Source organism: Podarcis raffonei, chromosome 2 (genome assembly GCF_027172205.1).
Source record: "Podarcis raffonei isolate rPodRaf1 chromosome 2, rPodRaf1.pri, whole genome shotgun sequence".
NCBI lineage: Eukaryota > Metazoa > Chordata > Lepidosauria > Squamata > Lacertidae > Podarcis > Podarcis raffonei.
This window is the reverse complement of record NC_070603.1, coordinates 73,629,060-73,650,049: the sequence shown is the minus strand read 5'-3', so window position 1 is coordinate 73,650,049 and position 20,990 is coordinate 73,629,060. Positions and strand designations below refer to the sequence as shown.

At 44.1% G+C, this 20,990-nt stretch overlaps 1 protein-coding gene across 2 annotated transcripts in view; it reads right to left on the bottom strand.

The window, feature by feature from the left end:
• HEMK1 (HemK methyltransferase family member 1) overlaps positions 1-20,990 on the bottom strand; it is a 55,155-nt gene that overhangs the window by 29,787 nt on the left and 4,378 nt on the right. For both annotated transcript variants that reach the window (XR_008328987.1, XM_053377452.1), the window contains exons 3-4: positions 19,923-20,014; positions 12,007-12,100 (exon numbers count right to left, since the gene is read on the bottom strand). Coding sequence is in view for 1 of the 2 variants with exons in the window: in XM_053377452.1 (XP_053233427.1) it covers positions 12,007-12,100; positions 19,923-20,014 (186 nt within the window). In the remaining variant the exon portion in view is untranslated. The remainder of the gene's footprint in view (positions 1-12,006; positions 12,101-19,922; positions 20,015-20,990) is intronic.

Below are 20,990 nucleotides of genomic sequence, written 5' to 3'. Positions count from 1 at the left end.
TTGTGACCAGCAGGGCCCTGTCTTCTTTCAGATAAACCTCCTTGGTTAAAACTATTCAGTATGTGGAACAATATGTAAGAAAAGCCCAGTGATCAATTTCCTTCCTCTAAAGAAGCCTTGGAAAGGACACCCTGAAGTGGAAAAGGCAGTTACTGTGAAAGAGAAAGGGGGTTGCTTAACACTTTTCCAACTGAAATCTAGATTCGCATAATCAGGAAACAATTTTTGTGATGTGCAAGGCAGGCCATCTGAATCAGAACAACTAGAATATGACAGCCCTATTTAAGGTGTGAATTTCTCTCCTTTTAAACTTCTCCCTGGCCTATTTGACTTGTGTGTGTGTGTGTGTGTGTGTGTGTGTGTGTGTGTGTGTAAAATCAATCATCATCTCCTCATTTCCATTTACTTCCCTGGCTGATTCAATTTGATTTCTTTAGTCTTTCCTACTCTTAGGTTAGACGGTTAACTCTTTCCCCTTATTTTACTGTCTCTTCCATCTAGTGCAAGGTTTCCACTTTTCTTCCCTTCTTTAGCCACAGATCTGTGTTTGTCTATTATTGTATTGTTAAGGGTTTAGTAGGCCATTACAATAGCAGGTGATGATTATGTTTTACTAGATATTTTGTTGATTATTGTGCTGATGCACAAAATATTTTACTGCCTTATACAAACATGTCTACAGTTTTAGTATTAAATTTTTAGTTGTGGTAAACATGTATGTGTGTGCACCACTGTGTAACCTGCTTTTAGTGGAACACTGGCATATGAATATTCAAAGTAGAATATAGGAACAATGCTGAAGGCAAGAGGGCTGGAGCAGACTCTCTTAGTTCCATGAACTTTGTGGGTGCCTTCACCAGAAGATACATTCCTGGAAGTACAAGTTTCTAATCTGGAAAACATTTCCCCAGAAAGTTAATTCTGGGAGTTTTGTAAGGGAAGATTACCTCACCTGAACATACAATCTTTGTGTCTCCAGATGTCGTGCCAACAACTTGCAAAGGCTTGACTGGGCCAGAAATTATTTAGAAACAACCCAGTAAAGCATTCTGAAATTTTTGCAAGTAGTATGTTGGCACTGTATGACAACATACAGTGGTAACTCGGGTTACATACGCTTCAGGTTACATACACTTCAGGTTACAGACTCTGCTAACCCAGAAATAGTACCTTGGGTTAAGAACTTTGCTTCAGGATGAGAACAGAAATCGTGCTCCGGCGGCGCGGCGGCAGTGGGAGCCCCCATTAGCTAAAGTGGTGCTTCAGGTTAAGAACAGTTTCAGGTTAAGAACGGACGTCCGGAACGAATTAAGTACTAAACCTGAGGTACCACTGTACACGAAAACATTATTTTCCCTGACTAAATTATTGACAAAGTGCAGTTCAATGAGATAATGCAAACTTATTTCATCATGCACCTTAACTCTGCTGCTCAGGGGGTCAATATAGCATGAGCTATATATGAGCTATATAGTATGGTTTCATTTCATTCCTCTGAAGGAATACTAAACAGTTTCTCCATATTCCAATTTGCTTCCCAGAAATACCAAGGCATTCCTCCTGTCCAGTTATTGGGGGGGGGGAGGGGAGGCAGCGGTCACACACAAAATCAATATCTCCTAGCTGTCTTATAGCTGGGTAAAAGGTACAGTGGTACCCTGCAAGACGAACGCCTCGGAAGACGAAAAACTCGCTAGACGAAGGAGTTTTTCGTTTTCTTAGCCGCTTCGCAAGACGCATTTCCCTATGGGCTTGCTTCGCAAAACGAAGCTTGCCCCGCAAGCTCCGGGGATAGCTGGGAAGCGCAGCGCGTCTTCCCCGCTGTCCCTGGACCTCTTTTGAAGCAAGGGGCGGTGGGGAGAAGATCGCTTCTCCCCGTTGCCAGCCCCGCAATTTCCGGGGACCCCTTTTCCCCGCAATTTCCCCGGACCCCTTTTGAACCAAGGGGCGGCAACGGGGAGAAGCGATCTTCTCCCCTCCGCCCCTTGCTTCAAAAGAGGGGACAGAGGGGAAGGCGCGCACGCCTTCCCCTCTGTCCCCGGAGATTGCGGGGCAGGCAACGGGGAGAAGCAATCTTCTCCCCGCTGCCCCTTGCTTTAAAACAGGTCCGGGGACAGAGGGGAAGGTGCGCGGCGCTTCCCCTCTGTCCCCGGACGGTCTCCATAGGAACGCATTGATTGATTTTCAATGTATTCCTATGGGAAACCATGCTTCGCAAGAAGAAAAACTCGCAAGAAGAAAAAACTTGCGGAACGAATTAATTTCGTCTTGCGAGGCACCACTGTAAGATGAAAAAAGGAAGTCTCTCGGTTCTCTAGGATGTAAAGGATGTTATGATGCAAAGCTAACATCCTAAACTCTTAAGACACCATTGTAAGAAACAAGAAGTGACAGAATAGCCATGCAATCTTTACTAAGAAAGAATAGTTGCATTAGGAAGGACCTTCACTGCTGTAAGAATTCCCCCATGAGAAAAGGCCACAACGTTTGGGACTTTTTAGCTCAGAAAGGTAGTTAAGGAGGAACATGAGAGATGCATAAAATCATGCATAGTGTGGTGAAAGGCATGTTACCTCCCTGCAAACTCCAGAAGTAAAATAGTTTGGCCAGAAAGCAATGTAATGTATTAGTTCCATAGTATGTAATGGTGCAGAACGGGACTGACACAGAAAAAGGACAGGTCCAAAACAGGACTACAGGAATGAAAACCGCTAACAGTTCCCAAGTCATAGCTATACACAAGTAGGAATGGTTGATGGGGAAGAGCCATGGAGCTGGCACCACTGCTTACTGGGATGGCAAGCGGCAGCAGCAAGGTTGGGGCAGTGTGGGCACATTGCCCAGTGGTGGCTAGTGCCCATTGGGAATGCCAGGGCAGAAATCAGGGAGGTTAAGGGTAGGTGGAGCCAGAACCAATGGAACAGAGAGGCAGAGCCTACGACAGACCATGCCAACTAATACTAGTTTGGATCTCTGATGAGTTATACAAAGGCAACCCTAGGACTAAATAGGAGGAAGCTGAGAGCCAGTGCCACCCCCTGGACTGGCTGTAAGAAAGCAGGTAGGTGGGGGCAATTGAGGTTGGCGGATCAGTTCCCTGTTTGCCCTAATGGACAAGCCTCCACGGCCACTGACAGAGCCAATTCAGTGCTACTGCTGGTGCCTGCTATTAATGGCGGAATACTGATCTCTGGAAGTGGATAGATTCAAGCCTTTTAAATTCATGGAGAAGTTATTCAGGGGGGAAAACCTATGATTTTCTTTCATGTGAGGAGAAGGCATTTGGGTTGTATCCAGCTAAAGTCGTACTCAGAGAAGACCCACTGAAATCAACAGACTTAAGGTACCCATATCTATTGAGTTTTAATGGGTTTCCTCTGAGTATTGCTTAGTGGGAGACCGCGTGCCGGGGCCCTTTTAAGTGCAACAGTGCTGCGCAAAGAAGTCCTTCATTTCATCTGCTCTAAATTTTCCAACATTCAGCTACATTAGATGATCCCAGGGTTCTAGTAGAGATATAAGAAAAGCCCTACTGGATCAGGCCAAAGGCCCTCAGCATCCTGTTCCCACAGCAGCCAGATGCTCCATGAGAGCTTGCAAGCCACACCCAAGTGTAACAGCATTCCCCACACTTGTGAATCTCTAGCCACTGGTACTGAGAGGTGTGGCCTGTGTCTGACCCTGAAGGCAGTGCCCCCATTAATTGATCATTTTGGTTGCCTTTTTCAAGTGAAAAAGCAGGGCAGTCTATCCCATATTAAGAACATAAGAAGAGTCCATCTGGACCAGGCTAATGGCCCATCTACTCCAGCACCTTGTTCTCACCAGCTGTCTATGTGACGCACACAAGTACAACCTGAGTGCAACCACGCTCTTCCCATTCTCAGCAACTGGCATTCAGAGGCGTATTGCCTGCAACAGCAGAGGTAGCACGTAACAGTTGTGGACAGCAGCCATGGATAGTTTTTGGCAGTGTGAACTAACACGCTGCTTCTTCAGATTAAACCGGGGTGGGTTTAAAACTATGGTTTAAACATGTGATGTGTGAACTAAGTCACTGTATGCCATCATAGTGCTCTGGTTCCAATGTCATCTCCAGCATAAACACTTGCTGACAGAAGAAGGCATTGCACCTCTTATCCTGGCAATCCCTACAGAAAATGTCCTTCAGTTTGCACACAAGATACAGGGCAAGGAAGAGCAGTTGTTGTTTTCTCCTGCTTCGGAAGGTAGGAACTGGACCAATGGATTCAAGTTACAAGAAAGGAGATTTGTGAAGGTAAGAGCTGTTTGACAGCTTAAAACATGACTGCCCTCTGGTGGCTTAACAAAAACCCGTAAACAGAAGACAGTTGGATAGCGTGTGCTGCAGAAAAGCCTAGAAATATAAACAGCAAAGCTTAATTTAGCTCATAGATTCAAATTGTATACACAAATCCTTTGAGGCAGCTGAGGAGTGACACCCTCTCCCCCAGCTTGGAAACTGTTTTGGATTGTTCCGGGGGTCTTGACCTTGCCCTGATGCCCAAGAAAAAGCAGCTGCTGTGGCAGAAAGTGCTTACCGTGCCAAGCCGCTTGACCAGATCCAAATCTAAACAACTAAGTCTGACTGACTTCTCCGACTGGATAACTCCTGAAACAGCACAAGAGGCTACTGAAGGACTAGGATCAAGGTCGGAAGAGCAAACGGAGGAGGGGGATAATCTCCATAGCGTGACAAACAGTCCCTAGATTGTTCAAATTCTCAGCAGTTAGACAGGGTCTGGGAAGATCCCCCCAAGCAGCCAAAAGGCCCTAGATCAAAAGGTTTAAAGAAAACAGACCTACAGGAAAGCTCTCAAAGTTCAAAGCAACCCAAGCAGCCCACACCTCCGCCCAAAAAACATCTCAAAAGCTACCTAAACTGCCTGAAGCAACAGAGGAGTTATTTACTGAAGAATTGCTAAGCTTGGTTGGAGAGCAAAGCCTACTCACTGGAAGGTCTCCGGCATTGATCTTCTGGAAGTTGGAGAGCATTGAGGATCGTGTGGCGAGGGGTCAGAAGGAGGAGAGCCTGGTGCGGTCCCCTGAGCCCCAGGGGAAGAATGCTGAGAATGCTCAACCAAGCAGGCTGGAGCCCTTCAATCCTTCAAGGAAGAGCACCCAAGAAGCTCAGATTAAATTCTGTCACCGGAATAAGACCAATGGCCCACATCACACTAGAATGTGTTTGCAGTTGGATCAGATAGTTTTGATCATCCGAAATAATGGGGAGAACAAAGGACGCTGGATTACCAGACCAAGAGTTTGCTCCTCCTTATCTGAACTACTGCGATTAAACATAGGTTCTTTGGACCTAAAAACAACAGAAAAATTGCCGAGCCATCCAAATGTAGTAAGACGGCTTCTCAAATTTCATAGCTATGCCATTCCCCTGCCGCTTCCTAAAATGTGTGACTTTTTAAGTAGATTTCACATTTCAATCAGAAGGGTGTTTGCAGACTTGGATGCTGTGCCTTTATTATCAGGCAGTCAAAAGCCTGCTAGTCGACTAACTCCTGAGCTAAGAATAACATCACTCTCAAGGTTAAACCTTCCCAGAAATCAGCCAGCCCCTCTGGCTGATTCTGCTATAGCTCCAGTTAATCCGGAGAGGCCTCAATTAGTGCCTCTGAAGAAATTGCTGCTCCAAAGGAATACTGAGGAAACAACAGTGATAATTAAAACACCAACTAACACTATTCCAGCAGAATTAGAGGATTTAACAAACCGTATCCAAGTCTTGCTGCGTGATTTCAACAAGACCAAGGCAAAACCCCTAGATCTGGCCAATGTGGGCTGCACGAATATGAACACAAAAAGGTCTGTTAGAGAGGATATAGATATGGATGACAAGCAAACTAGATTAGAAGTTACTCAGAAGCAAGGGGGATATTCTAAAAACAAACAAGAGATATCTCTCGGGATACTGGACGTCCTGGGCTCTGAGCCTCGACCGAACTCAGCTGAAGCCCAACTAGAAATTCCCCGGGAAGGAATCACAATGCCAAACTTGCTGAATTCAGTACATATCACTAATCAACTCACTCTCCCCCCAGTGTTCCAGGACTGCCCCAAAGTTCATCTACAGGAAATTGACATTTTAATACATCAATCCATGCCCCGCCCCATAAATGCTGGCTTGGTCACCAGAGGTCATTTTAACAGAGGAAATCCCTCCAGGAGAAACTACAAGGGAGTACAATTCTGACATTGCTCCAAGCTCTAGTGAACTTACCCCCCAAATTGACAACTCGAGTACGATCAGTTGCTAGTTCAAGAAGTGATGACACCAGGGTTCACGGACTAATAACCGCGGCCCCAGAGGTAGTGGAGGAAATACATCAGGAACCGTCTGGGGCTCCAAGCGATAGCCAACCTTTCGACATGCACCTAGATTGACTTTATGCCATGGCCGGGAACCCGGTGCAATATTCCTCTCTGAAGTTGTTATCGTGGAATGTGGCAGGATGCTTCTCTAAGCTGTGTCTCCCTGACTTTACAAAGTTAATAAGAGCACATGATATTTAGGGGAAAATATTATGATAAGCCAATGGGAACTCCTCCTATACGCAGATGATATGATTTTGCTCTCATGGACCAGAATTGGCTTAAAACGATTGCTAAACTCCTGTATTGACTATCTGTCCAGAATGAAATTGTGTATGAACTTTGATAAAAGCAAAATAATGGTTTTTGGGAATTCACGCAAGAGCTATAGTTGGGCATTTGGTGGGAAATCCATTCAGCAGGCATTCAAATTTAACTATCTGGGAATTACATTCTACCATAGGCTTCTATGGTCCTCATACCGTGTAACGGCGGTGAATGCCAGTAAGATGTCTATGCAGGCCATAATATGCTTCTTCAAAACAAGAGGTAATCCGCACATCCCCTCTGCCTTCAAGGTCTTCAACGCCAAAATTATAGCTCAACTGCTCTATGGAATTCCAGTCTGGCTGCCAGGGTTTACCCAGCTGGTAGAACGAGTGCAGGCAGCTTTCCTTTTTAAGATTTTTGCTGTCCCACATTGTGTATCCCATGCAGCCTTGTGTCTAGAGGGAGGTCAACACAAGGTAGAGACCATTGCCTAGGCGAGATTTCGTCTATGCTGGTTAAACATCTGCCTCACAACAGATAAAGATCCTCTCCTCAGTGAAGTTTTTTTAGACCCCTTTCCTTCCCCAGGGCTACAACGGTTTAACATAAAGGTACAGCAATTTGGGTTGTCAGTGGAACTTTTGTGAGCAATGTCCCCACCATCTGCCAAGGCTATAATAAAAACAAGGTTGTGGGACATTGAACGTCAGGAACTAACAGCAGCAGCAGAAAAAATATATTCCCCTCTTCACTTTCAACTTTCTTGGGCACATGAAATTAACCATAATTATCTTGAATTTTTGCTTAATCCTCAAGAAAGAAGGGCATTTTCGCTGGCCAGGTTTAATTCAAATCCATCAAACCCCCTTTGGGGAAGGTTCTCTGGAATGGTGGAAGGAGACAGAATTTGCCCATGTGAAGACCAGCAGGTGGAAACTCTTACACACATGGTCCTTAAATGTAAATTATATGCTGATCTCCGCCAGCAGTTCCTAGATCAACTCTGCATCCCCATATGGAAACCAGAGTTGGAGGTCATACATTTACTATTACTGGGGAGTGATCAGGAGCTCACCAAGTTAGTGGCTAAATATCTTTATCTGGTTTTTTATCATTGAAACACATTGCTGACGTCTGATCTCCCTGGAGACCTAGAGATGTAATGTTAGACTGCTTTGCCTCTTTTGACATTTGACAAATGTTTTGTGTCACTGGGGAGGTGATAATTCTGTGCTGATTTGCTATGGATGTTTGTATGTGATGCCAATAAAAGGTTTGATGATGGTATACATGTCTTCTCCCACAGAAAATTATTTCTGTGGTTTTTTTTTATTTACCCGGACCATGTGTTAAAAAATATTTGTAAAAAGAAAAGGATTCAACAATATAAGATTAGGCAAGCGAGACCTGCAACAAAATGTTGGAGTGTATTCTCCACCTAAAATCTAATCAGATGAAGGCTGTAATCCTGGGCACAGTCACTACAAAGCAAGTCCCTCTGAAATCAGTAGGACTGACTTCCTAGTAGCCATGTATAAAACTGCATGCTTATTTCCAAACTTCTTCAGATACCCAAAGCAAAACATAAGAAGAGCCCTGCTGGTTTACGTCAAAGGTCCATCTGGCCCAACATTCTGTACAGTCAACCAGACACCTATGGGAAGCCTACAATATTCTAATTCTCTCCCCCGCTCAAGTAAAACATTATTTACACACATGCACCTACCCACACATACAGAGGTAGATCTGTATTGTGGCAGGCACTGAACAAATGGGTTCGCCCCCTCCCCTTATATCAATTTATCAACAAAGATCATCGTAGGAAAGTTTGTGGCAAATGGCCAAGTATCACTCAAGTATTAATAAGAAAGTTTTCTAAGTATTTCATAGATGAAAACTCAGCTACCCAGGTAACAAAAATATGCTATACAGTGGTACCTCGGGTTACGGACGCTTCAGGTTACAGACTCCGCTAATCCAGAAATAGTACCTCGGGTTAAGAACCTTGCTTCAGGATGAGAACAGAAATCGTGCAACGGCAGCGGAAGGCCCCATTAGCTAAAGTGGTGCTTCAGGTTAAGAACAGTTTCAGGTTAAGAACGGACCTCCAGAACAAATTAAGTTCTTAACCCGAGGTACCACTGTATGATCCTTCTGGTAATCTGGACACTAGAAATGCAATTCTTTCATCAGCCAGAGTTCAAATGAAATTCCAGGGTAAGTACCTGCAAGAGAAATCCTGTTGTTTTCAAATGCTACATAATGACCTTGCAGCCCACGATCTTTGCTTAAAGAAATTGGTCAAGTACACAGCCTGAGCAACAGGTTTATATGTATAAATGAAATGCTGGCAATTACAGGAAGTCACACATACATATGGCATTATCTCACTGCTTGAACACTCACTCTCCCTCCACTCATATTCAAGTATCCATCTCCTAATTTGACCTTAAATCCATGTGGTTATTGTGCGAAAGATGTGGACATTCTTTCCACCAGACCTGTGCATCTAAAGCACCAACAAATGCATGAGAGCAAGCATTCGTAATAACAACAACAAAACAACAACATTTATTTTTAAATTTAAAGTGTTCAAAGTGTTTCTGATAAAGCCTCACAACGTTCCTGGAAGGTAGACTAAATTAGATATTGCTAGAGGGATGGAGGGCTGAGGCTACATGCAACTACAGCTGAGGCAAGATTTCAATTGAAGACTTCCCTGTTGATAGCTTGCACTATGTCTAGAAACAGCAGAATAGAAAACGATCCAAAAGCAGATGGAAGTGGATTTGCTCTGCCTTCCGAATTTAGATCTGTGTTATTGCTTTGGTGCTTGGCAACCTGCAAATATAGCAAAGTCCAAGAGTTCAAAAACTGATGGTTTGGTCAGCAACTAAGCATGCCGTGATCTCTTCCCTGGGTGATGAGAGGACAACACGGAAAATAAAGAGGTGACGAAACAACCAATTGTGCTGAGAGTAGAAGCAGCTCTACGATGGTTACACTGCTCTTTTTAAATTCTGAATCTCGCATGTAGTTATTTTGGAGGAAACACTTCCCTATTTATTTATTCTCTCCTCCACCACGATCATTTACGCAGCTGCTGTTTTTTGTTAGCAAGTTACACTCCCTCCCCAAGTCTCTCTAAAATTGGTAGCCCCAATTTCTGGCAAATTCCAGGTGTTCTTGTTAATCAGTGAAATATTCCTGGAAGGTCAACTGGCATCAGTCCCATACTGCTAGGTGGAAAGGAAGACCTTCAGCCATTCTACACAATCTGGTTCTAAAATGATGCCTTCAAACTGCAGTTCCTAAGTCCCAAGGGGCTTAATGTGAATTACTGGCAAGCAGATCAGATATATCCCCTTACAAACTGTGCAGCCAGTTGAGAAACACTGAAAACTCCACAGGTTCAGATCAGGCCAAACCAGTGTTTACGTGCTTTAGCAAAGAGAAGGATCAGGGAAGAAGTTCAAGGGCTTTGGGGCTTGAAAAGGAGGTCACATTACAAATACGTTGTTTTTGCTTTTTTTAAAAAGTACAGAGGTTAGCACTTAGTCAATGGTTCACATCAAACACAGCACTGAATTGCAAACTAGGCTGGCACGAGCAAACATCGATCATGCAAACATATGGGCAGAATAAGCAACACACTCTTGTGTTTACTATCAACACTTGCATCACACACAGCAGGCATTTGTTTAATGATTGCGGGGAACGATATTGCGTGAAGATAGTGACAACACAGCATGGAAAACAGCGATATCACCAGACAGACTTGTGTTGGGCCATCCACTATCTTGTAAGTTCCATTCGGCACAGAAGGATTTGGCACCCAAAATATTAACAGATACTTTGAAGCTGGGATTTCTTTGTTAGAATAGTAGATATCTATGCAAAGGATCCCAAAGTTAAAAGCAGTTCCTGCTTTTGTATGGGACATAGGCATTCATTTTGTCTAATTAATAAACTTCAACTTCCAGTCCTGAGGACACAGAACCTTGGAAACTTCAGTGAACTTTCCATAGGTTGAACTTCAGGTTTCTAGGTCTTGTGATTTTAAGCAACAGCAAAATGCAAAAGGAACAATCAGAAGAGAAAAAAGCACATTAGAAACCACTTGGATAGAGCAGAGGAGAATACAGAAGATAACTAAAGAGGAGCCAGAAAATTATGAGATGAAACCCCACCTTCTTGAATGGCTCACACCATATTTTGTGATCTCTGGGACCTTTGCTTCTGGAATATACTTTGCCTCATGGTTAGGCAAAACTGAGAAATAATTTGGACTTTAGAGGCATATGGTGCCTCTTTCATATACCCAAGTTTTTGTTCTTTAGTCTAACCTCTCTGTTTAAGCTCTACCCAACAATGTTGTTTTGTTTTTATATTGTTTCAGAGGTAGCTTATACCTCAAAAGAGCTATATACATTTTTGAAACAAAAAGCAGAATTTCACAATTGAACACTATTAGAAGAGCACCATCTTTACATATGTAAAGACCACCACATATGTAAAGATCATTGGAGTCCTGAAGGGTTGGAGGTTAACAGGGAAGGGACTCTGACTTTGCAATTCTTAATTAGGCTGTGCCAAGTTACTGCTGAAATTGTCCTGCCCTACTTTCTATTCTGCTCTTGGAGCAGAGGAATGTCAGTTTGGAAAAGGAGCGTGAAAATCAGGCCAAAATCACATGTGACGCTCAGTCACATACATTTCCAACCTTCCACCCCCTTCTAATTCTTTTTTTAAAAAATAATAATAAGCACAACCCAAAAATAACCGGAGTGGCTGCAATCTTGAGTGGAAGACCAGTGGGAGGGGAGGGGCTGCTTGTTTCACTCCAGTTAACACACAAGCTGCAGCCAAGGTCTGTTCTTGGTTTACAGCTCATGGTTTGTCTGGAGCAAGACAAACTATGAACCAGGGTTTGGACAATACTTTAAGCCAAACCATGTCTTAGCTCACAGCAGCCAAAGCAAAACTGGAGAAGCAAAGTGGTCATGATCTTGTCTCCAGCAGCCTGGACATTCATGGTCTGGCTTAACATTACACGTGAGCTGGGTCATTGCATACATACTTTGCCATTTTGTGTGTGTGTGTGTGTGTGTGTGTGTGTGTGTAAGTAAATCAACTACATATATTCTAAAGATTTTCTATCTGAGATTTGCTGCAACCGACCAAGGTAAAAATATGTACCTCATCAAAGACTGTGCTTATGATGGTGCTCACCTCTCCCACTGGCCAGGTAGCAAAGACCACCCATGAGAAAGGAGGGAGGGGAAGGACTGCTTAATATTGTGCTTCCTTCAAGTGGAGGTGGCCGTATGTGTGTAGCAATGCAGCACTCTGGAGAAGAGCTGAGGTTTGTCCCTTATGATGACTTGCCTCTGTCTCTGGTCGAGGAATGAAGACCGGAGGTTTCATCTTGAATGTCAGATCCTGGAAATCCCACTCACCCAGAACATATTGCACTGGCATCCTGGAACAGAGGACGTGAATTACACTGTGCACTTGGCCAAGAATCCAGTAGCTTACAGTAACTCATCATAATGCTCAAATATACCACCCTCTTCCAAAGCACAAACAACTGGACAGGCAGTACCTTCCCTAATGGGTGGAGTGGGAAGGAAAAAGAACATTCAGTCCTATGACAGAGAGATTTCAAATGTTCCCTAATGCGAAGTTTGAAGCACTGTACTACTGAAGCTAAAACTGATACCACTGGTTTTCCATGACAGACTATCTGCAACTCTGCAAGCTACTGACCAGGAGCCAGATGAGAATGTAAGAGCCCTCCCGGATTAGAGCAAACACCTATCTTTATCCAGCATTCTGTTTCCTACAGTGGTCAACTAGATGCCTGTGGAAAGCCTGCAAGCAGGACACAAGTGTGACAGCAGTGACCTCTTTGTGCTCCCCACATCTGGAATTCAGAAGTCTCATGCACTGGAAGTAACACAGCCATCATGACTATTAGCCACGAATAGCCTTGTTGTTGTTGTTGTTTAGTCGTGTCCGACTCTTCGTGACCCCATGGACCAGAGCACGCCAGGCACTTCTGTCTTCCACTGCCTCCCGCAGTTTGGTCAAACTCATGCTGGTAGCTTCGAAGACACTATCCAACCATCTCATCCTCTGTCGTCCCCTTCTCCTTGTGCCCTCCATCTTTCCCAACATCAGGGTCTTTTCCAGGGAGTCTTCTCTTCTCATGAGGTGGCCAAAGTATTGGAGCCTCAGCTTCACGATCTGTCCTTCCAGTGAGCACTCAGGGCTGATTTCCTTAAGAATGGATAGGTTTGATCTTCTTGCAGTCCATGGGACTCTCAAGAGTCTCCTCCAGCACCATAATTCAAAAGCATCAATTTTTCGGCGATCAGCCTTCTTTATGGTCCAGCTTTCGCTTCCATACATCACTACTGGGAAAACCATAGCTTTTACTATACGGACCTTTGTTGGCAAGGTTATCTCCCCTGAATTTGTCTAATCTCCTCTTGAAGCCATTCAAAGTTGGTGGCCAACACCACACCCGGTGGAAGCTAATTCCACAGTATTGTGCTGCATGAAGAAGCGTTTCCCTTTGTCTTTCCTGAATATCCCAACATTCGGCTTCACTGGATTATCTCGGGTTCTAGTATTGAGAGATGGCCTGTTTTTTCACACTGTGCATAATTTGGCACTTCTATCATGTCCCTTCTTGATATGTTCCCCACTGATCATGTCCCCACACAAAGCCCAAACTTTGCAGCCTTTCCTTACAGGGGAGTTGGTTCCATGCCTTTGAGCACTTTGGTTGCCCTTTCCTGCAGCTCAGGTTCAGTTCTCTCCTCTGACCATTCACTGAGCAATGAAAACATTCATAATTCTGGATAGAAAGTCCCTTAATAACCACTTCGAGCAAACTGACCCAACGAAGCATTCCTCTTTGCTACACTACCTTTTGTGGGTGCTGAATCCCCAGTTCCAAGCATCAGAAAAAGTCACCATCGGCATTTCACATGGTAGATTCCATCCGGCAAGAAGGAACTTATTCTAGATTCCTGTCTCTAAAGTCTGTCATTCCTGACAGTGCTCAGTACAGTGGTACCTCGGGTTAAGTACTTAATTCATTCCAGAGGTCTGTTCTTAACCTGAAACTGTTCTTAACCTGAAACACCACTTTAGCTAATGGGGCCTCCTGCTGCCACTGCGCCACCACCGCACGATTTCTGTTCTCATCCTGAAGCAAAGTTCTTAATCCGAGGTAATATTTCTAGCAGAGTCTGTAACCTGAAACACATGTAACCTGAAGCGTATGTAACCCGAGGTACCACTGTATAAAGCTAAAATATGGCAATCAGGCTCGTAAGACTACGGTAGGGATGGGAAATCTGTCTCCCACCATGCCCTCCTGGCCCCGTCACAACTCCCCACCATATCCCTCCTGCTAAGCTGCCCCTCCTATGCTAGTGACCAGCTGTGTGTTACTGCCCCTCCTTGTCGGCCACTCCTGGAAGCTGGAGTGCAACATCTAGAAGGGCAGTCTCCTTATCCCTGTACTATAGGAAGGCCAGGCAGCTGTCATGTTACCATAAGCTTCTTGGTCAGGTATTCTTGCCATCTCCTCGCAAAAAGCAAGCCATACATTCTACCCTGAGGAATCATAAACTAGCCAAGCTACTATTCTCACTCCCCACCCCTTTTATCTCTCAATATACACTCTTACTAGCGTCAAGATAAGGATCCAGCATGTTTAAGTTAGAATCCAATAAGGTTATATATTTTAGCTTCCAGGTATGTACAGATCCAAGAAATGTAGATAAGAAATATACTGGCATCTTTATTAAATAGGCAACACACTCTCTGGCAGTTAAATCATTCTTCATGGGCAAAAGGCATTGCGAATGCCCACTTATCTTAAAGGCATCCGCATTGCTTAACAGATCTGATGTGTACCTAAACTCAATCATGTGCATTTTTTTATTCTGTAATCTTTTCTTATAGGGAAAAAAGAAAAAGAAAAGCTTAGAAGGCTGCATTGTCTTTCAGCTTCTGAAGCTGAACCACTGAAAGAAATATCCATGCTACCCACTTCTCTCTCTCTCTCTCTCTCTCTCTCTCTCTCTCTCTCTCTCATTCTCTTGTAACATTAGATGGTCCAAGAACAACCAGGAACTGAAGCTTGGTGAGTTGGTTGCTTAGCTTGGCCTGCAACTACAGCTGCAACAATTATTGTTGGGGTTTGCATAGTTTATACTTTGAATACCTGAGTCTCCTTCATGATTTCTGAGCAACTAGAGAACAAAGACAGAGACAGGAACTGATGACTTATATGCATTTCCGCCTACAGCAACATAACCTTGAACTGTTTTTGGTTCCAAAGGCTCACAGCATCTTTGTATCTCAACATCTACTTTTTTAACTGCTTACTGAACTGGGAGCAAAGCTTGTGTTAACTTAACAATGGACTTTCCCATGTTGTCATTGTTGTCTTCTTTCCCAACTTTGCTGACAGGGTTGTTCTTTCTTTTGTAAGCCTCCACATATACAATTCACTTACATATTAAATGTGCTGTAAATGCAATCTTAACAACACTAAGTTTCATTAAACTCACTAATTAAGCATAAATAGAATTGGGCTGCATGTACTACTTTTGTGGGACTCTTAACTTTACATGCACTAATGATTGGGGCACAAGTGAGCACCTGAAATGCACCAAGAATAGCACTAGGAGCCAGAACTTCTGGGAGGCTGGAGAAAAAGATGTAACCTCACTGTCTTCTCCTGCACATCCATTTTGCAGCTGCAAGTCTCCTCTGCAGGAGTCAGCTGTGAACCATTTAGCTTTGTGAGAAGGCAGTGCCCTCTCTGACCTGTTGGTCAGGCTGCTCTCTGCAGCAACACCAGCAAAGTGCATTAACTTTATTTGTATATATTTACTTTTTGGTCACTTAATTTTGGTTCAGCTCTTGTTATATATTAAGTCTAGATTATTTCATTGTAGTAATGAATTAATCTTGTGCTTATTGCATTGCTGATTGTCTTATTTCAATTTTTTATGTCCTACAATACATTTTTCCAAATGTTATGTATCTTGATAATAAGTAAATATTTATTGTGAGCCCGTTTGGGAATAGTTGACTAAGGAAAAGCAGAATGCAAACAAACTAAAACCTAAGTACAGTATCTGGCTTTCATATCTTAATTTTGCCTTCATGGGAAGCAATCTGCTTACTATAATTAATAGCTGTGGCAACATGTACCTGGGCTAATAAATATTGATAGAGAGATCAAGGGTAAAGCTCTCCTCCATTTGTATATTTCCTTGGTAAGCAAATGCTTAATTCCCCTGAATGGGCAGAAAGACCAGGCTGTCTCTTCTCACTTTGACCCAAATCTAAATGGAAGGTATAAATACTCAAAAACTGTGATCTGCACATATCAGGAAGTATCCAGTGGCTATGCAAGAGGAAGATCCCAGATGCCTAAAGAGGCAGGTGATACTCAATTCAGATAACCATGCCACATCTGGTGGTAGCAAATGCCAGCAAAAATATGTGTTTGTGTTACAGCGGTTCAGAGTGTTTAACTGCAATTGAGGAGACACAGGTCAAATCCCCACCCAGCCATGAAGCTCAATGGGTGAGGTTGGGCCAGCAACTATCTCTGCCTAACCTACCACACAGGATTGTTCTGCCGATAAAATAGCAGGGAGAGCTATGTAAATGACCTGGAGCTCACTGAAGAAAATGTATGATACAAATGTAGTCAATAAATTACAATATCACTAGCTGCTTTGCATACATGGTTGGAAAAAACATTAATAGCTAGATGGCTAAAACACTCTAGCATGGAAAGGAATGCCTGAAGGGAAGCACAGGTTCAGAGTACGCTGTACCTGCTGTATCTCTCCCATGTTTCCAGAAGTGCCTTGCTATGGAACAGAAGCATAACTCATGGGTGGGGAACCTTTTCTGGGCAGAGGGCCACACTACTGCAGTGGAAAGCTGTCAGGGGCCACATTCCAGAAGTGGGAATAGTGAGCACAGTGGGCTAAATCCAATCACACATGATTAACACATGCACACAGTCCTATTTCCCATGAAGACAAGAGCGCTGAATTCTTAGTAACCCCACACAAGTTTCACCTTCCATTTTCTCCATAGGTTTCCTCCACCCCACTCCTCTGCAAAGATAATTGTAGGTTGTTGTGTTTTTTTAAGGAAGCTGAAGCTTTCCTCTGTCCTGAGTATTCAAAAAAGAACTCATTAATTCATACACAATGCAAATAATACCCAATGCACAGCTGAACAGCAAGTCTTGCCTTTCAGCTATAAAAAGCACCAAACTTAAAATATCTATTTCAAAAGAAAGCACCAAACTTCAGAATGCAATTGCACTCCAAAACTTGCACATCAGGTGGAAAATGCATCTGGTCTGGTACCCTGTCACTGTTTCTACCAGAAAGTAGACAAGAATAGCAGAGGAAAACAGCAAAGGAAATTACACAGACAGATTTCCTAAGCCCAACATGAAACAAACCATAATGGAGTAGACCCTGCTGGACTCAATGGGGCTTATATCTGAATAAGCAAACACACAGGTTTGCATTGAAAAGTTTCATGAACTGTGCAAATACAGCCTCTAGTGGTGGCCGGGTCAAAGCGCATATATTTCCATAACCAAAGATGAAGTGCAGCAGCTGAAAAATCAACTTCCAAACTGAGGCACACAATGTAAAAAGACACAGAGAGAAATGGAGAAGTTTGAGATCAAAAAGCTCTTCTTTTACCAATCTTCTACTGCACCTGAGGGAGGCTAGTTAAGGTCCCAGGGTAGGCTGTGTGGCATACATAGCTCACAACAAAGACAAAGGGCCTGGGAGGGTGGAGAAGACCTCAGGAGCAACAGCCAGGCAACCGCCCCCGATTACTGAAGTGGTTGCTTCTCTCTAACGGTGGTGAGTAACCTCCAAGCCACAAAGCCATTTCCCCCAAACCATTCCCACGCATCAACTGATGTCATTGGTGACATGAGCTGGTGGGCAAGAGGACAGAGCTAAATCCTGCACTGACTGTGCACACCTGCTTCCAGCAGGGAATAGATTTTCACAGCCAAAGCAGCAGGATTTAAACCCTACTCAAGAACTGATGAGCGGGGGTTAACTCCTGCTCAGTTTAAGCAGCCCAGCATTCCTGTTTGCACCTCTGATTTTCTGAGGCTCATAGTGTGTGAGCGCTCTGCAAAAGCGCTGCTCTTGCCTGGGGTGGGGGAAGGAGCCTTGTGTGATTTCATAGGTGGGTGGCTTTGCTCACCTGTCAAATGAGGCCCGCAAGTCTGATCCTGATAAGGATCTGACCTGCAGAGCCAAGAAGGTTCTCTACATGCTGTTCTAGACCTCATATAGGACATCAGGTGGTGGTGGTGGGGACAGGTAAAAATGTGACTGACCCAAAAGGGGTTTTCCAACCACTGCCAATCAACTGATTGGTGACACCTGCAAAGTGCTTTGTGAAGCACTATGTTCAAGTGTCAGAAATCAGCTGATCGTCAGGGCTCTGTACACAGCGCTGTGCAAAAAGAGGTCACTTGACATCACTGTGACATTGGATGATTGACATGTGGGCAAACCTGTCCAACATGGCCCACCAGGGTGGGTGGGGAGAGATAAAGATTCAGCCCACTTTAGAAGTCTATTGATTTCTAAGCTTTCAGCAGCTATTACTATAGCTGGCTCACCCATGAAACAAGGTGAAGCAACTGGCTCATGTGGCAGGTTTCACAGGGGCAGCAGATCACACTGTCAATCCTACTTCCTCACCTTTTGGACCTTCCCTCACCCCTTCTTCTCCGGCAGGGAGGGAGGCACCATTCTGGGGTCCACCTCAGGTGTCAAAACTTCTTGGGCCAGCCCTGGCTATTGCCCTTCATCTTCAAAACTTTTACTCAGTACCTTCAAGAGCTAGATGCTATTATTGTCTTAGTGGGGTTACAGTACAATAAGGGATGCAGGTGGCGCTGTGGTCTAAACCACTGAGCCTCTTGGGCTTGCCCATCAGAAGGTTGGCGGTTTGAATACCAGCGATGGGGTGAGCTCCCGTTGCTCATTCCCAGCTCCTGCCAACCTAGCAGTTCAAAAGCATGCCAGTGCAAGTAGACAAAAAGATACCGCTGCAGCAGGAAGGTAAACGGTGTTTCCGTGGGCTCTTGTTTCCGTCACAGTATCCTGTTGTGCCAGAAGCGGTTTAGTCATGCTGGCCACAGGACCTGGAAAGCTGTCTGCAGACAAACACCGGCTCCCTTGGCCTGAAAAGCGAGATGAGTGCCACAACCCCATAGTCGCCTTTGACTGGACTTAAACATCCAGGGGTCCTTTACATTTAGAGTACAATAAAACAGACCCCAGATTAAAAGAAGTCCAGTTTTCTGTCTGATTCTATATTGTGAAAAATATGGAATATTAACAGTGGGGCTACTTGTATTTCTCCTAGGTTTTAAAGCATAAACATATTAACACAGCAATAACAGCTTATTTGTTTCAACAGGAGGATTAATTAGTATGCAGATTGCTATAAAATCAGAACCAAAGAGACAGTGGGCAATTCGTTTCACTATCCAAGATAATGAGTTCCAATACTGTACTGTCATTTTCTTAACCTTAATTGTTCTAAACTCACAAATAATTTAAGAAATTGTGGCTTTAAAATGCATGCAAAATTGTCATTATGAGTGCTAAGAAATCTACAGAACTGATTCAGCCACCATAGATGAACACATTTCAGCGATCCAAGCCTTAAATATTCTCCATCTACCCTGGACAACTCTTTGCTGGAAATGCCTCATTTATTTAAATTATTTAAAGCCACTTAATTGTTGAATGGCATTATGTAAGCCTAGCAGCCCAGCTTGTTACTTGCACCTCTCTGCTGGCTCAGTTCTTGCAAAGGCCCTATGGATTTAAAAAGGGATTTGCTCATGATTTATTAAAGTGCTAAATGGGCAACTAAATGTTTGCTACTATACTGCAGAGTGGTAGCGATAGCTCAGCAGCTACTTCTAGCACTAGTACCTACTGGTTTGTCTTGCATTTTAATTTTATTACTAAGTTATATGTAAGGGTGCATATTTCTAAGCTAAACTGAGGTCAATTCCCAGTAAAAGAAATGAATTTAAACATATTCCTCCAACCTTGAAGACAGGACTTGACCCCTGTCTTCATTTTAAAACTACTTTAGCTGCCTGACATTCCATAGGCATCCTAATAGAACAGTGTTTTTTCTGCAAAGTCCTTGAGAAAGTGAAACAAATCAGCGTAAGTACCCACCTTTGTAGCCGTTTTGCACATAGCTGCTGGATCTGTTCTTGTTGCTTTGCGGAGAGGGGAGTAGAGATGCTGCTGGCATTCAAGCTCTGGAACTGAAAAGTTATTTACAGGCATTTAGACTAAATTCTGGTAGCCCACAAAACTGAACTCAGCACCCAGGAAGGTTAAATGCTTCTCTTGATGGTCAGCCCACCTACCCTCTCCATTGTACTGTGATAAGAGCTCTGCTGGGTGAGACCAAAGGTCTACCTAATACAGCATTCTGTTTCCCAATAAACAATTAGATCTGGAGTGGAGAACTTGTGGCTCTCCGGACGTTAAAGGTAAAGGGACCCCTGACCATTAGGTCCAGTAGCGAAAAACTCTGGGGTTGCGGCGCTCATCTCACTTTACTGGCTGAGGGAGCCAGCATGACTAAGCTGCTTCTGGTGAACCAGAGCAGCACATGGAAATGCTGTTTACCTTCCCGCCAGAGCGGTACCTACCGTATTTTTCCCTCTATTACACGCAGATTTTTTCTCCTAAAAAGTAAGGGGAAATGTCTGTGCGTGTTATCGAGCGAATGTGTGGTCCCTGGAGCTGACAAGCGCGAGTGAAGGCAAAAATCAGGCAAATATCAAATAGTCCAGAGAAGGGAGGAAAGGAGGAAGTTGCTGCTTTCCTGCATTCTGCCTCAGGGTCTTACTGCCCACCCGCTTCTGTTTCCTTACTGTGTTTGCTCAAACGGAACAAAGAGCAGAGAAAACCCCTCCCCTCCAGGCAAGCAGAGTGGAAAGCTCCTCTCCGTGCGTCTGGGACTCGAAGGCAACATGCAGGTTGGGGGGGGGGGGGAGAGAGAGAGAGCTGGCTGGCTTGTGGGGGGGGGGACTTTTGCCTTCCTTTCCTCCCTCCGGTAAAACCCCTCTCCTGCATTCTTAGCCAGCTGCTTCTCTGCACACCCCTCTCCTTGTCGCTTCTATGTTTTTCCTTCCCTCGCTACTTAAAACGTGGTTCCAATCACGGATCCACAAGGATCCTCAGGATCTTTGCATTGAGTCACCCCAAATTCACCATCAGATCACATAGCAA